The sequence below is a fragment of the Hippocampus guttulatus genome, chromosome 1 (assembly GCF_054856545.1).
Source record: "Hippocampus guttulatus isolate MCC_2025c chromosome 1, RoL_Hgut_1.0, whole genome shotgun sequence".
Taxonomy (NCBI): Eukaryota; Metazoa; Chordata; class Actinopteri; order Syngnathiformes; family Syngnathidae; genus Hippocampus; species Hippocampus guttulatus.
This window is the reverse complement of record NC_141261.1, coordinates 17113527-17129952: the sequence shown is the minus strand read 5'-3', so window position 1 is coordinate 17129952 and position 16426 is coordinate 17113527. Positions and strand designations below refer to the sequence as shown.

The window sequence follows — 16426 nt, the reverse complement described above, 5'->3', positions numbered from 1 at the left end:
AGTTGTGCTTCTGTGGTCCATCATTGCACCCACCTCCTGACTCACCAACAGACAGGAGCCTATACATCAGTTTATGGTGGACATTGCAATGAATTCACATTTTAAATCTTTTGTAAAAAGGCCAACCCGTAATTCTATCAATAATAAAATTGACTGTATTTACAACCATACTTGATCAGTACAACTCCATATCAATTGAACTGAATGTTGTAGCAATCATTTACACTGACAGTTGGACAAGAACCAGGGGTGTTGCTTCCGTTTCAAAGTCCTTGGTCGTGCACATCAAAGTTTCTTCAGCAGTATGCAGACTGATCTTGATGTTGGCTCAGCAAGTTGGAAGTAGTCTGACGACTGGCGCAACGTTTCCTTGGAGCGACGGCACCACTTTTGTAGTAGGGGCAGTTTGGTCATCTATGACATGTTATTTGAGGCTGCAAACCTCAGTGGAACAGAATGTTTTTGTACTTGGTGTTGGAAATCTGATGGCGGCTCTTCAACCTCCTCACCGCCTCCCTCATGTGTTTGGGCTGAAGAGGTGGTGTGTCTCCCCACTTTTCACAAACATCCAGCGCTGTGAAAACCCAAATTATTTACTATTCGTAATTTATTTATTCACAGGAAACTAGTGTGCTATATTCTTACCTTCCTCAACTATTTCCCCAGCAAAAACTTTGGAGATACCAGACATGGCGATCACCACATTTTGGGAAACCGAGGATCCTGTTATGGACTGGATCAGCTAGAAGAAAAAAAAATACTCCTGTTATTATTTGAGAATAAAGTGATTCCAAACCACTGTGCTGCAGCAAATCAGTGTGTCAAAACTTCACCTTACAAATTGGAACTATGAATAATTTGGTTAATCTACAGTATCTATGCCTGTAATGTATTGTACAATGAACCTACCTGTTCCAGTTCAAACAACATAAGGCTTGGCTTCCTGCAAGTACGGTATATCAGCTTTGTATTTAACTAAAAAGGCCCAGACTTCACATTCAGGTCATTATTTTGTGGTGTACCATGAGATTGTTGTTTTTTAGCTCAATAAAGTTTTGGAAACACTGCACTAAACAAAAGTTAGAAGCAACATACCCTCTTAATAGCTGCCTTAGGGAAGGCAGAACGCCTGTACATTTCATAACGATTCAGCTGGTCTTCAGAGAAAGATGACACCAAAACCCTTCAAAAACAGTGGAAGAAATGTGTTAATGGAAATATATTGAATATAGTTTGTGTTTGGTTGAAAATATCTTACTGCATTTTTTGTATTTCGTCCTCATCAACCTTTTGCCTCTTCTCCTTTTTCTTTTCTGGTTCCACCTTCAGTCTTTTCGATGCAGGCTGACCCGAAGTCCCTTCCTCTTCATCCTCTGCTGCTGCTGGCTCCTTCACACGAAAAAATAAAACGGTGGACATATATTAAGAGCCAGTCATCTAATGATGTCGGCCTAACCTTAACATTTACTTACAGATGCATCGTCCTGTTTCTGCTGGTCTTGCGAAGAAGACTCCTTTAGTTCGTCTGCAGGCTTTTCTGGGGCAGGGGACGTTGTGTCATTTGTCGCCTTAGCTTTAGGCTTCTCATCTTGGCCGGCTACTGGGCTCTCAAGTGTGACCTCGGTTTTGATCCGTGCAGGATCCGCCATTATCACACAATCACGATGACAGACAGCGTCAGCCTCGACAGGGTCAGATTCTGCAGGAGTTAACCATGGTTAGTCTATCTGTCCATTAGTTAGTCTACCACCGTTTACATTTGACCGATCGTGTGAAAGTAAACTAACAATTAAAAAAAAATAATGAAAAATAATTTCAAAATTGAGAGCTGTGGCAGTGACGCACATTTTAATATTACTAACATTACGGTAAACACGAGTTATAGGGTTAGAACAATACTGGACCACAACCCAAACATCAAACCACGTCAGGGTTATGTTTAAATACAAGCAATGTTTGGTGGCTGGCTAACTAAAAAAAAAAGTAATAGTCGCTTACCTTCACTGGGGTCCGGCGTCAACAAAATAGCAGCTAAGATAACAAACGTTCTTTTAACTGGTTACAATCAAGTAAACACACGGCCTAAAACAAAAGTTTCCTTCAGAAAGTAACAATTTATTCTCTAATTATGCTAGCGACTTTTCATTTTTCGGGAGAAAAGAATCAGGCAACTTGCTGCTGCCTAACGTCAGTTCCGGTCACTGTACTAAAACCTTTATTAACAATATAATTTTTAACAGACGGGTTTTTGCCAAACCTTTATTGATACTGTACATGTAAGGAATATTTATTTTTAAACTTGTTTAAAATTGTCATTGACTCGTGATTTTGGTGCCTTTTCATTTTAAAGGTAATTCTTACATTTTGAATCCATCGAGGGTAGAAGTTAAAAAAAACAATCCTGTTGTAATCACTTTATGTGCACTCTTCGTAAGCTTTAATCAAACTATTTAATCAAACTACAGTATTTTCACCAGGGATGCCGGTCGTGTTTTATTCGTTTTTTAAAAATCAAAACCTTATGATTAATCTAATATCAGCCAACGCCGCCTATTGATACCGTTCACTCACTGTCACCTGATGAGCTGTTGTGAAACGTTCCTGTTCACACCCACGGGACAATTTGACTGGTTCGAACAAACATACAAAGTGACAGGGGTTACAGGAATGACGTTCTCGTCATTTTTCAACAATTCGGTTCATCGTTAAATTGAACATCATCAACACGGTCTCTGTGCCCACTTGCGTTTGTGGCTCCATCTGACCGAAATCTCCAGTACTGTATCGAGCTTTAAGCAGCTCGGGGAGGGTGTGTGTCGTGTGGTGTCCGGGGCTGTGCGCGTTTGTCTGCCTGCTGGGGGCTCGGCTTGGAGATGCAGCAAGTGGGAGCATATTCGAGGAAGTGACGGACGCCACTCAGGGGACTGGCCAGAGGAAGTTTGCTCCATGGTGGTGCCGTGCGCCTCAGCGAAACTTTTCCCCCTTTTCGGCACCAGCAGCAACGCCGTGGAGCAGGCGGACGAAGAGATAAGAGGTGGAGGCAGCTTTTTGTTTCCCCACAATTGAGGAATACTAACTCGAGATCGGGGGGAAAGGAGGGCTGTCGCAGAGGAATTTCACAAGAAAAGCCCATCCTTCTATTTTTTTTAACGCATCCACAATGGGGAAGGAGCAGGAGCTCCTCGAAGCGGCGCGCACGGGAAACCTGGCCGCGGTGGAGAAGCTTTTATCCGGGAAACGACCATCGGCCGGCACCGGCAGCGGGTCGTATGGAACTGGTGGAAGCGGCAACAGCGGCGGCCACGCTGCCTCCTCGCATCCGCTCTCCAGTCTGCTCAGGTAGGCTCCATTGGAGAGAAGCAGGCGCTGTAAACGGAACGAGTCCAGCAGTGTTTCTCAGTCAAATATCACCCTGGCCTACTCCGTTTTATTATGTAGACTAATCACTTCTGCTAATTTATTATTATTATTATTTATATACAAAGGAAACATTTTGTCCAAGGCAGCCCAGCGCATGCTTCTTTGTTAGCTCCAAGACAGTTGTACTGTAATGCATAAACCGCTTGCAGGCTATCATGCATCTTTTTATTATCTATTATAAAATAGTACATGCTATTAAAAAAGGACTACCAGACATTATTGAATGTCTATACAGTATTCTCACTGGTGAAGGTGAACTAGCAGCCCAACTTTCATCTAACCATTCAAATGTGTGTGTGTGTGCGCGCGTGTGTACGTGTGCGTGCGCACGCGCGCAAGTGCGTGTGTGTGCGTGTGTGTGCGTGCGTGTGTGTGTGTGTGTGTGTGTTGACTGAATTCAGCTGCTTGGGAACATTATGGCAGAGGTCGTAAGAAGGGGGAAGTCCTTGGTGAGGTAAACGTTTGATGAGGTTTTAGTCACCATCTTGAGGATTTTGTCTTCCTGATGAATTGAATGATGTTTATTTCGATACAAACTATAGTCCATCAAGTCTGTACATGTCATCTCAAGTCTGTTTGCCTGCCAGGAGTCTCTCATCCAAATGCTTGGTATACAGCCCTAAATGGATGACATTCATATCAGAATTGGTTGTGTGCCAAAATATCCAGTTCTGTCATGGTATGAGTCTGATTGTTTTTGCCAAGTTCTTCCCATGACCTGATATATTGGTGAGCCAAAGCAGCACACACTACCTCAACGTGTTCTAAGTGTGAGTCTTTCATCCACTCCCTAATATCATCAGCCTACTCAAAGTGATCTTGGCTACGATGCATCGTCATCATCAAATCCGGATGAACGTCTGTTAGTCAAAGCATCCTAGCCAACTTGATCTCAAGTGTTACTGTCAAACTAAACGTGATAAATTGGGAGACTTCATGCAGACCATGTAGCACACCTAAATTTCATGTCATTAGAATCAGCTTTGAAGTCAAGATGGCGCCCGAGTAGGCAGCCGTCGGCAAGTGCTCTCATGAGCCTTGCTTTTTTTGTTGTTTTTGTGTTTGTTTTGTCACTTTGTGTTTGTTGTTATGTCGTGTGGACCTGATGTGGACTTTTCTCAGCATTTTTTGGCCACAACATTCATCAAGGAGGAGACTCTGTGCTTGGTGGTTGCGCCTTCTCGGCAGCATGGGTATACCAGCACTGTTTTTGACTGGGAGGAATGTCGGCGCCATTTGACTGTCGTTGCTGGACAGTCCCGGGGCGCTTGTGTCTTGCGCCTGGAATGGGCAGCATTTTTCACAGCCCTGCTTTGTTCAGCGGAGAGATAAGTGCTGTTGAACGGTCTGCGGCTGGATGGATGTAAGTCTTGAGGAGCCGACGATGAGAAGAAAGGAGCGTTAGCGCGGAGCGCTGTTGCGGATTTGGAACTGGGAGTCGCGGCTTGGAGTTTGAAGCGGATTACGTGGGACAGGAGAAGTCAACTAATCTCTTTTCGTCAATGGACGCTACAACTTCGTATTTGCTTTCGAAACTTAGCTTGTAGCAGACGTGTGCACATTTTTAACATGATGTCTCTGACCCACTGGTGAAAGGACACTTTGATCCTCTCCTCTTTCATCTATAACTGCTTCAGACAACAAAGTGTATGCAGAAAAGTGGTGAAGATTGCACGACTGTCTGTGTCCTATGTGTTGTGTTGTGTTGTTTTTGTTATTTTGACTTCAAAATGGCGCCGCGAGAGTGGCTGCCTTTCCAGCAGCTCCTATATTTTGTTGTTCTACTTCTTCCTTTCATAACTTTGCTGCTGTGAATTGGGAATTTCTCCATTGTGAGACTAATAAAGTTTTTCTTATCTTTTCTTATCTTATCTTATTAAAACCTTCTAATGGGAAACCCAATTTCAGAGACATTGTTTTGAAGCGGAATGACTCATGACCACTGGAGTCTGTCATGCCACCTTCTCAGTCAGATTAATGGGAACATTGTGAAATTAGTTTTCCCAGATTCGATTGACTATTCCACCATTTAAGGACAGGCAGGTTTCAGATTCACAGAATTTTGTTCCAAAATAATGGAGCTTTTGTCAATAAGGCTACCTGTTATTAACAATCTAACTTCAATCGCTATTATCATTTAACGCTGTCTGACGTGTGTTTTCACTAGCTTTTGGTGTTCTTGCTTTGGAATGGGGCACATGTCAAGACCTGCAGTGTTGTTATATGCACGCAGTAGTGCAGCTAGGCTCTGCGGAATGTCAGCTTTCCCAGGAGGCCTCACACCAGCGGTTGCCATGGGACAGGCACCGACCCCGGCGTGTTTAATGATGCCCTGACCCTAAACATTTGCTTCATTAGAATCAAAACGAGGCGGACAGGGCTGCTTCAAGTTGCAAGGTCATGGCCTTTGAATCGGCTACACGTGGTGCAACCTATTTAAAGCAACAATGCCATAATAACAATGTCTCTAAATGATGCATTGCCATTACAATAACAATGAAGTCTCTCAGACAAACCCCTTATTATTGTATCTGACAAGAACATGATTGTGGACCCTTGAAATCCAGCTATGTATGGGCCTATTTCAAGTTTTATCCCATATATAGCGAGCCGTAATGTGTGACGACTATCCAAATCAATTTAAGTGAGGAAAAGGTATTCAAATCAGTTTATGACTTAATTTAATTATGTAGGATATTACATTTTCCCACTTGAATATCTTTCAACAAGTTAACGTGAAAACAGTTTCATAACAGTTGGTCTAGGCGCAAACTCGCTAGAACTGGTTACAGGCAAGTAAAAAACATTATTTACTCTCAGTTGACAATCAGTTTTCTTCTCAACTGGCAGAATTCCAACCAATCAATTGATCAACTAATCAATTATCATACATTCTCTGTGTGTTTCTCAGAGGTCAACAGGAATAGCCCCCCCCCCCCCCCCCCGATTTTCTGGTCCACTTTGTAACAACATAAGCGGTGGATCTGAGTGAGCTGGAGCTCAGATGAAATACCTGGCAAGAAAAACAAACCCTGTGCCCATTGAGGGGGAAATTAACTGAGGAATTCTGGGATATCTGGACAGACACCCTGAGAGCTTAGCCAGATTGAGGGCTTGTCTTGTAGCTTCACAGCCACATCCTTTGTCCAGCTGACAAAGCCTTGCCGGATAGCTTTTCATATTCATATAAAACCATTTGGCGCGGGGGTTTCTCGCCTGTTTCAGTCTTACAAAGAGAACTGAGCTCTCATCCGGCTGGAACTGGATCACCTGTTTAGAGTGCCCTCTTCATTAGACTCCCCGTTGGCCAAGAGAAGTCTGCAGTATTTTAGGACCGGAACAGCTGTAAAATGTTCTGTGGATGCATATTGTTTATTGTCTTGCAGGGTCCGTTTTCTTAAGAGTTATAATGATTTGGTTTGCATTTTAATTTTGTCTGGGCCCGACTCCAGATGCTTCCCTACTATTAGGTCTGCTATGTCCGGGTCGTTCTATCTATACAGACCCACACGTAAGACAGACTGAAGTCCCCTTTAAAAAAGAAAGTGCTCAGTGAGAACTAACTCAGTCTGCTCTTAAAGAAAAAAAAACTAGCACCAAAGTATGTCTCTTGAGACGAGTGTGCACACGTATATCAGTGCAGTTTGAAGGTAGCCAGAGTGGTGTGTCAGTGCACACCCTGCTGAGGAAAACTCTTCTTACTGTTTCACCGTAGCATATAGAAATCATGCAAAATCCGAGTTCCAAGTTATGCTACAGTACTCCCCTGCAATGTCTCATTCGGAGGTTAATGTCGAGCTGGCGAGCGGCAGGCTTGCCACTCACATTGCATCAATTCTAACCTCTGAACTTGGAGACACTGTGTCTAGTTCAACGTGGGTCGTTGGGAAATCTTACACTGCCATGTTAGCATTGCAGGAGCATCTGAGTTTGGGGTGAGCTGCTCGGCGTGTGACGTTTGCCAACCAGAATACCAGGAGAAAACCCACGCAGGCACGGGGAGAACATGCAAACTCCACACAGGAAGGCTGGAGCCGAAATCGAACCCTGCACCACTACACTGTGAGGCTTGCCGTACGAACCAGTCTACCACCATTACACACACACACACACACACACACAAACACACAGACATATATACATGAATGAGTCCCAGGCCCAACGTGCTAAAAAAACCCCAAACCTTTGATTAAAATCGTATATCTTCCTTGATACGAAATGACAAAACCTGTCTTGTCGTCTACTTCTCCATCCTGACCTAGAAAGTTGCTGGTATGGTGAATGAAAGGTTACATTAGACTTGAGTACTCCCATGTGTGCTTGCTAATGTAAACTCCAGTTCATTCCTCCATTGAAAATCTTGCAATAACAAATAGTCGAGAGGAAACGATAAGAACTATGAGGGTTGTGAGTGTGTCTTTGGTTTTTATTTGGGGGGGGGGGGCATTGAGATATGGGCCCCAGTTATGGACGTGCGCAGGCCCTCTAGTTGCCCATTAGTGGTCCAGACGTTTGGTCTGTGTGCTCCTGCGGATGGCGTCTCCCTCTATCTCTCACCGTTCCCCTGTCAGCAGTCTTCCTGCCCACCTACTGGTTGCACAGCCATACATCTGTCTATACCACACTTCAAACATGTGACACAGTTATGGCCCATGCTTTACAGGAAACAAATTACTTTCTTCTCAAGAGGTTCACTTTTCACATCAATTTTGCTATATAAAAGAAGTCAAATAAGAGTTTTCTGGAATGAGACATCCTGAGGTTGACTAATAAGGCACACTTAATTGAATCATCAGAGAATATGTATTACATATAAAAGAAAAAAAATGAAACGATGATTTGGCTGGTGTACAAATAGATGATTTTAGATTTATTTTTTGTACGAAACAATGATTTGCAATTGTGTTTCAAGTACCAACATATGTCATTCAAATTTAAACAAAACACTTGAAAGCTGCTGTTGGGAGAGTCACGCGTTCACTGTTTGGGGAAATGCCAGCTAGAAAATAGACTGGGATTTAATTGTTTTTTAAATGTATTTTTTTAATGGCTTGCTATCCTTCTTTTCTACAAGCCATCTTTCCCTGTTGCCCACGTTGCTTTTCATGCCCATCTTGTTAGTTGTGCTGCAGGCCTTCTGACTGCTGCCTTCTTAATCTGTGACCACCCGTAGTTAATTAACATCTCCTATGACCACTCACGCTCTGTGAAATGCAATATGCAATATTGTATGATGTGTTTATGACCCCCTCTGTAGGCCTTGAATTGACCCGGCCACAACTGAACCTACAGTCGTGCTACTGTATGTTCGTTTTCATTTCAGTAATGGAGCATTATAATCTCTTGCATCTCCTATACGTTTAATTTAAGGATCTCAGATGTTCTTGTCCAGTTATTTAAAATGTATTGCTGCTAGGAATACAGTGCATGTGTGGACCAAATCTTATATCCCGATATGGATAATTTTATATCCCAATAACAATGCATAGTAAACTATCAAGGTTTATGTCAGCCGGTACAGTCGAGATGTTCATATGGCACTATGATATGTTATTATATTGCACAGCTCTACTATAGTATACCAAAAAAAATGCCAAGTCATCGCTTTGAAGTAAGTAGTGTTAACATACTAAATTAAGATAGCGGCTGTAATCAAATCTACATTACATCAAACCATTAACAGTTTAGGTTTTGGAATGTCATTATCTTATTTCCAGGAGTTAAATTAAACAATGTTACATATGCACATGTCCCTAAAAGGTATGAACAGAAAAAAAATGTACTCCTGGTGCTGTAACATCTTATGAAAACTGAAATAGAACTCCGAAGTAAGCATAAGTAGAATGAATATATTGAGTAGGCATGCTGTTGTTTTCCTTTGCCGTGTTACATTTTCATGAGTCATTCTTTTGGACTCGGAGGTCATATGTCTTTCGAGAAAGTCTAGATCTAAACTGTAGATGGGCAGACCATGACATCACAAATTCATCTTGTGGTTTACGGACGTATGTGTCACAGACATCTCGAGGACTCATCATCATTCTCATCGAACTGTTGCACAATTTGTCCACTAACTTTCAATATTGACAATAAAACAGTTAGGATGGCACAGATTATCAATACAAACTTGACAATCGTATAGTATGTCTGACATTTTAAGACAAATAACTGAGGATTTAAGAAGAACTGTGAGGATTTATGATTCATCCAACTGTACTTTTATGCAACATGTCAGCATTTAACTATCATCAGTAGGCTCATGGAAAGGACAGGAGGGAAATATTATCTGTCCTCTCTTTAAAATCGAGCTTTATACAGCACGGAATTACAGCCCCCCAGAATCTCTTTCGAACTCTAGTTTCATCCTGTTGATATTCCCTGAGGGAAATTAAGGATTAGCGTGGCCCTTTCAAAAAGGAATTTCTTCGTCGCTTCCCATGAATGCCCCGACAACCACACATACGCACACACGAACACACACACACGAACACACACATGCACACACACACACACATACACCATCCGCGCTTCCAATCCAAATTGTGTGTTGTGTTTTGCCCACCGCCTAGCTATGGGATTTAAGCCCTGTCTCTCTGCTACGTCGGTTGTGAGCCGTAGTAAGAGGATGACAGTGGATTGTCCGGCTCCACGCTGATTCCTGGCCTCGAGTGCCACTTCACCAAAATGCTGAGCAGATGAGGTGTTGTGGCTTATCCGACTGGCCGCTCTAAATGATTGTGAACTCTGTAACAAATGAAAAAGTTATGTAAAATTGTGACACTGCAGCTCCTCTGCTAATGTGGCTTCCATGACACAATTTGTGTGTATCTGAGTAGCATGAGAACTCTAAACCAGAGGTCCCCAACCTTTTTTGCTCCGCGGCCTGGTTTCATGTCAGACAATATTTTCAGGGACCGGCCTTTAAGGTCGGATAGATACAACAATATAAAATGATATGACCTGCATGAAAAGTATGGTATTTTCGAAACATAATAATAAACACGAATCATGACACGAGGAACGTCCTATCTGGCCACAACGTTCTCTGGTCGCCATGGTAACATTTAAACATGCCTTCAAAATAAGATACGCGGCAAATAAAAAGTGCATGAAAAATACGACTTACCATCGCCACTTATTATGCGTAGTAGGCTTGGTGCGTGTGAATCTCCCGTTGAGATAAAGCCATATTTGAAATAGGAGGCCTTATACTGTCTATTAAATGCAGCCTTCTCTTTCTTGAAAGTCGTAGGCTCCTCTTCTGTCTCCTGGGTGGGCCTTTTCTCCTTCCCGAAAAAAACTTTTCAAAGACGTTTGTTTTTTATGTGGTAACCTATCATGTGACCGAGAAGCGCGCATTCACCTGCGTCAAGAATGACATACTGGCGACTGATATAACAGAGAATCCGGTAATTTTTCAAAATAAAACATCTTTCAGATTCCGAAATGAATAAAACGGAAGGAATGTAAGTTATTTATTCTTTCTGTGTGGCCCGGCACCCGGTCCGCGGGTCATTTGGTGCCGGGCCCGGCAGTTGGGGACCCCTACTCTAAGCCAGTGTTTTTCAACCCGTGTGCCACGGCACACTGGTGTGCCGCGAGACATTATCAAGTGTGCCGCGGGAAAATATCCAATTTGTATGCCTGTGCGGTCTTTCGCCCAGAAAGTAATCATGTAGTACCCTCCCATACCGCTAGGGAGCAGCAACAGCTAGCCAATTGCCTTGTGTTTCGACAAGAGACAAGCGAATTTGTGACGCATGAATGCAGGATGACGGTGAAACAATAAAAATGAAAGATGATAAAATACTGTTTTCTTTGTGTTCATTTGATTCCAATTCAAGCTGTTATAACATCATTCTTCACTGTTAAAAACGGTTATAGTAACAATATCCATCCATCCATCCATTTTCCGAACCGCTTTATCCTCACTAGGGTCGCGGGGGGTGCTGGAGCCTATCCCAGCTGTCTTCGGGCAGTAGGCGGGGGACACCCTGAATTGGTTGCCAGCCAATCGCAGGGCACACAGAGACGAACAACCATTTACGCCCACACTCATACCTAGGGACAATTTAGAGTGCCCAATCAGCCTGCCATGCATGTTTTTGGAATGTGGGAGGAAACCGGAGTACCCGGAGAAAACCCACGCAGGCTCGGGGAGAACATGCAAACTCCACACAGGGAGGCCGGAGCTGGAATTGAACCCGGTACCTCTGTAATGTGAAGCCGACGTGCTAACTACTGGACTACCGGGCCGCCTAGTAACAATATAACACGTTAATTGTTCAAATAAGCGGGGTGGGGGGGGGGGGGAGTTCACATTTTCAGCGAGTGGTGTGCCGCGAGATTTTTTTCAATGAAAGAATTGTGCCTAAGCTCAAAAAAGTTTGAAAAACACTGCTCTAAGCAATGACACTCCACTCATACCCACTACCACGCAACTCTGACTTGGCCAACGTATAAAAGCTTCCATGCATTTTCTTACCCCCCTGAAGCTACACAAAACTAATAACTGTGTCTTGAAAGAATGCCAAAAATGATTATTAGATGGACCATTCCCAAAAGCTCTATTATAAAATCATGTGACAAATAAAAAGGTGGTTTTGCTTTGCAATTTTATCGCTAATGTATACAATAATAGATGGTGTTTGATTTGTTTAATGATCAATACCAGTCATTCGTAGAAACATTGTCATATATTGGAACTGTTTTCTGAAGTCACCTCTGTCTGCATGCTTACTTCAGGTCTATGCCATCAATTTCTTGGCTAATGTTACGTAACTTGACTCAACCAAAAGTGGTTCTCATTCAAAATTCGAGTGCTACAAATAAAATATGTGATTCCTTTTCGAAAGAAACATAAGTCCTGCTAAATATTAAAATAGACACACTTCAAATTCCTGTTGCCGATTTTGTGACATCTATCTGCAAATACTGTGAACAATGAGTAAATATAGCTAAAATGTCTGATTAAACTCGACTAAGCCTTGAATGAGAGCCTCACAATTAAACTGCAATGTCTGGAAAGAAGCTATCAGTGTTCACGAGTGAGACCATCAGTGCAATAAAGTCATAGTCGTACTAATTGTGTGCTTGATGCTCAGGCAGGACGTCTTGCACGTATCTGGTAATGCTTTCTGCACTCTGCCTGATTTCGTTAACTTCTCCTGTCCTAGTTGCTGCTCTGTTTATGTTTGTTAATGTGTTTATGAGCTTTTTTTTCCTGATGTAAGCTGTTATGTAATTCTTTTATCTAGGACAGAAACCAAAAGTCGGTTTCTGTCTCCACTTGTGCTTGTGATGTGTTCAGTGGCCACGCAAACGTGGCATTGGTGCGCAAGAGGACTGCAAATGCAGGGTCCAACATTAAGCCTTTTTGAGTGGTGACCCAGTGGGGCCACGATGAGCCACGTTGTGGTGGCCCTATATAATGAGAAACAGTGTTCCCTCCCATTTCATGGTGGTATGTTCTATAATTCCCCGGGTTAGGTGAATTTCCGCAAAGTAGAGATTGCCTTTTTTGGGTGGGATGCGCTAACAAGTCATTACAAAACCCTCTACATGGATTCCACCCTTCTAAACACTTTTTACACTTAATAAATATCACTTTAAAAATGATAAATGAAGAATACAAGCTCTGTAAATCCTTGTACTTTCATCGGAATTTCTTCTAAATGGAAGAAGAATAAGAATGGTAGCATTGACAACCAGCTTTGGGCTCCCACAGCAAGGATTTACAGAGCCAAAAGGCGCATTAAACCACCAGTGTACCTTTGACTACAATATGACACAGGATCCTGGTTTAGGTGAGCCAATTGAGACAAAACAAACAAACAAAAAAAAAAGGAAACGTAGCTATTAAGCTGATGTTGTTTCTTCCTCGTGTACTGTCGATGGCAGAATGCGCTCTGATCGCATTAATTTCTGAACGTAACCTATCGTTTTTTTTGGTTTTGGTTTGTTTGTTTATTGAACATAAAACATATATACAGTAATAATTTGACAGAAAATAAGGTAGATAAAAAAAGAAAGAAATCAATCTTCATACAACACAGTTATTATGTTCAAGGGAGTAGGAAGAAGTAAAAAACTTATCTAGTCCTACCCCGTTATGTGATTGTATCTAATAAATCATTTTTATATCAATCAGAAAAGAAAAAAGTAAGAAGAAAGAAGTCTCCATTAAGGCTCATACTTTACCCTTAACCGTGATATTTTTACAACTTTTGGTTTGTATCGGGATTATATACTTCCACACCCTGACACTCTTGTGTCAATTTTCTCTTGTATTCATAATGGATATTTATATACCTTTCTCTATTTATCAACTTAGTTCTGATTTATCATTATATTTAATGTTTTGAATTTATCATTTTAACTCTGATTGATGTAGGTTGTTTGTACTATTTTTTTGAATTTGTTTTTGAACTCAGCAAGCGATTTACTCATTTTCAGGTCCGTTTCGAGATTATTCCACAGATTAACACCTTTGATAGATACACTTCTTTGCTTGATGTTTGTTCTTGTTTTGAGTTTTTTGAATAAGTTGGTACCTCTTAAATCATAGCTGCTTTCTCGAATTTTGAAAAACTTCTGAATGTTTTGGCAGAGCAGGTTATTGTGTGCTTTGTACATTAATTGGGCGATTTTAAAGTCAACCAGGTCATAAAATTTCATCGTATTTAATTTGATAAATAGTGGATTTGTGGGTTCCGTATATTTTGATCTATTAATAATTCGAATTGCTTTTTTTTGTAGGTTGAGAATAGGGAGTGTGTTTGTTTTGCAGGCATTTCCCCATATTTCCACACAGTAGGTCATATATGGTAATAATAATGAAGTGTATAATGTGTACAAAGATCTCTTATTTAGCACTTCCTTGGTTTTGTAGAGGATCCCTACGGTTTTGGCTATTTTTCTTTTTACGTTATCGATATGTGGCTTCCAACATAGTTTTGAGTCTATTACTAATCCGAGAAACTTGGTTTCATACGCTCTTTCTATCTCAATTGAGTTTACCATAATTTTAGCTTGGTGTTTGATTGGTCTTGTGCCAAAAACAATTAACTTCGATTTTTTCAGGTTAAGTGACAATTTATTTCTGTCGAACCAGTTTTTTAATTTGTTTAATTCGTTTTCTACGGTTGTCAGGAGCTGTTTCAGATTTATTCCAGAACAGTAGAAAGTTGTATCATCAGCAAATAGGACACATTTAAATTGTTTTGAGACCTTGCAGATATCATTTATATATAAGATGAATAGTTTTGGACCAAGCACTGACCCCTGAGGAACTCCGTGAGTGATTTTTAGTTGATTCGTTTTTTTATTGTTGAGTTGCACGTACTGATATCTGTTTTCTAAATAACTTTTTATCCATTTATAAGCTACACCTCTAATGCCATATCTTTCTAGTTTTTTCAATAATATACTGTGATCTATTGTGTCAAAAGCTTTTTTTAGATCTAGGAAAACCCCAACAGTAAATTCTTTGTTGTCTATATTAGTGGCTATTGCTTCCACAAACTCCATAACTGCCATTGAGGTGGTCCGTTTTCCCCTGAAGCCATATTGATTCTCACTTAACAGCGCATGCTTTTGTATAAAGCTATCAAGTCTGCGAGCAGAAAATAGTTTTTCTAATATTTTTGAAAATTGTGGTAGTAGTGATATTGGTCTATAATTTGTAAACCGATGTCTTTCTCCACTTTTATAGATTGGAATAACTTTAGCAATTTTCATTTTTGATGGAAAGATACCAGCTTTGAATGACAGGTTGCATATGTGCGTGAAAGGTCGCACTACATATTCTATAATCTGCTTTATTATTGTCATGTCAATATTAAAGCAATCAGTTGACTTTTTATTTTTAAAAGTTTTTATAATATTTGATACTTCTTCTTGTTTTACAGCAGTAAGGAACATCGTGGAGGAGTTTTTTTCTACATATCTATCTATTTCAAACAAGTTTGTTGGATCAGGAATTTGTTTTGCTAGGTTACTGCCGATGTTGACAAAATACTCATTAAATTCAGTTGCTATTTCTGCAGTTTTTTCCAAAATAGTATTTTTGCCTTTGATAAAATACTCTGGATAATCCATTTTTTTAGGACTATTTCTGATTACTTGGTTAAGTATCTTCCATATTTCTTGTGTGTTACTTTTATTCTGCTCTAATAGTGCATGATAATGATCTCTTTTACTGGTTCTTATAATATTTACTAGTTTATTTTTATAGGTCTTATATTTTTTTTCTGCTTCTTCGTCAGCAGTTCATGCTTTAGCTGGATACTTCCTTGTACCGCCTGATGCACTGGGGCCTGTTTTTTGGGCTACTCTGAAAAAGTGAATAGCACATTTGAATAACGTTCTCAGTTTGCCAACGGTCTCTGTCAAGCAGTGCGCTTGTAGCGTCTTTCCGAATGCTCCCACGATGAGGGGATTTGGAGGGTGACTGGCTATTATGTTCATGGTATCGTTTTTTAAATTTTGTTTGTCAAACAAATTTCGCCTGGTCTGTCTTAGAAGGAAGAAAAATAGTAAGAAAACACACAAATGACTTAGAAGGAAGAAAAATAGTAAGAAAACACAAAATAGTGTGGTAAATTCACAGTAGACGAAATTATGGTCACATATGAAAACCTTGCAATTAGACTGACGCTGCGATAACTGAACCGCAGTTTAGCAAGGCAACACTGTGATATGGTAAATCTCAGTGATTATTTCATATTTAGCATTGTTCTATTATTTTTTCAAAGAATTTTTGAAGATATTTCTGCGTAGTTCATTTGTTTGCATGTAAACAAAAAAGAAAAGAAAAGCAAGAACATGTTGATTTCATTATCATTGATGAAATGTCTCCTGGCCTGGTCGGGCCACTGTCTTCAGGGTATGTAATGGCTGTAGTGGCCCAAGACAGGGCCGTAGTGACTCGGGAACATTAATATCCGACCCTAAAATGTCATTGCTGGTTCTTAGAGGAACGACAAGGAAACATGTTGGTTTTAAT

The 16426-nt window shown here is 40.8% G+C and overlaps 2 protein-coding genes across 8 annotated transcripts in view; one reads left to right on the top strand and one right to left on the bottom strand.

The window, feature by feature from the left end:
• Window positions 1-132: 132 nt before the first annotated feature.
• Window positions 133-2284, bottom strand: taf11 (TAF11 RNA polymerase II, TATA box binding protein (TBP)-associated factor). The gene is made up of 6 exons (XM_086115235.1): window positions 1999-2284; window positions 1473-1699; window positions 1259-1389; window positions 1096-1183; window positions 646-742; window positions 133-574 (listed from the first exon to the last, which is right to left on the bottom strand). The coding sequence occupies exons 2-6, from the start codon at window positions 1647-1649 to the stop codon at window positions 444-446; spliced, it is 624 nt and encodes a 207-aa protein (XP_085971361.1). The 5' UTR covers window positions 1650-1699; window positions 1999-2284; the 3' UTR covers window positions 133-443.
• Window positions 2285-2607: 323 nt separating this feature from the next.
• The window catches only part of anks1aa (ankyrin repeat and sterile alpha motif domain containing 1Aa), a 56842-nt gene continuing 43023 nt past the window's right edge, over window positions 2608-16426 (top strand). For 5 of the 7 annotated variants that reach the window (XM_086115215.1, XM_086115178.1, XM_086115196.1 and 2 more), the window contains exon 1: window positions 2608-3339. In XM_086115215.1, the coding sequence (XP_085971341.1) occupies window positions 3161-3339 (179 nt within the window). In that variant the 5' untranslated portion in view covers window positions 2608-3160. The remainder of the gene's footprint in view (window positions 3340-16426) is intronic. The other 2 variants (XM_086115223.1, XM_086115206.1) reach the window with 1 other exon arrangement.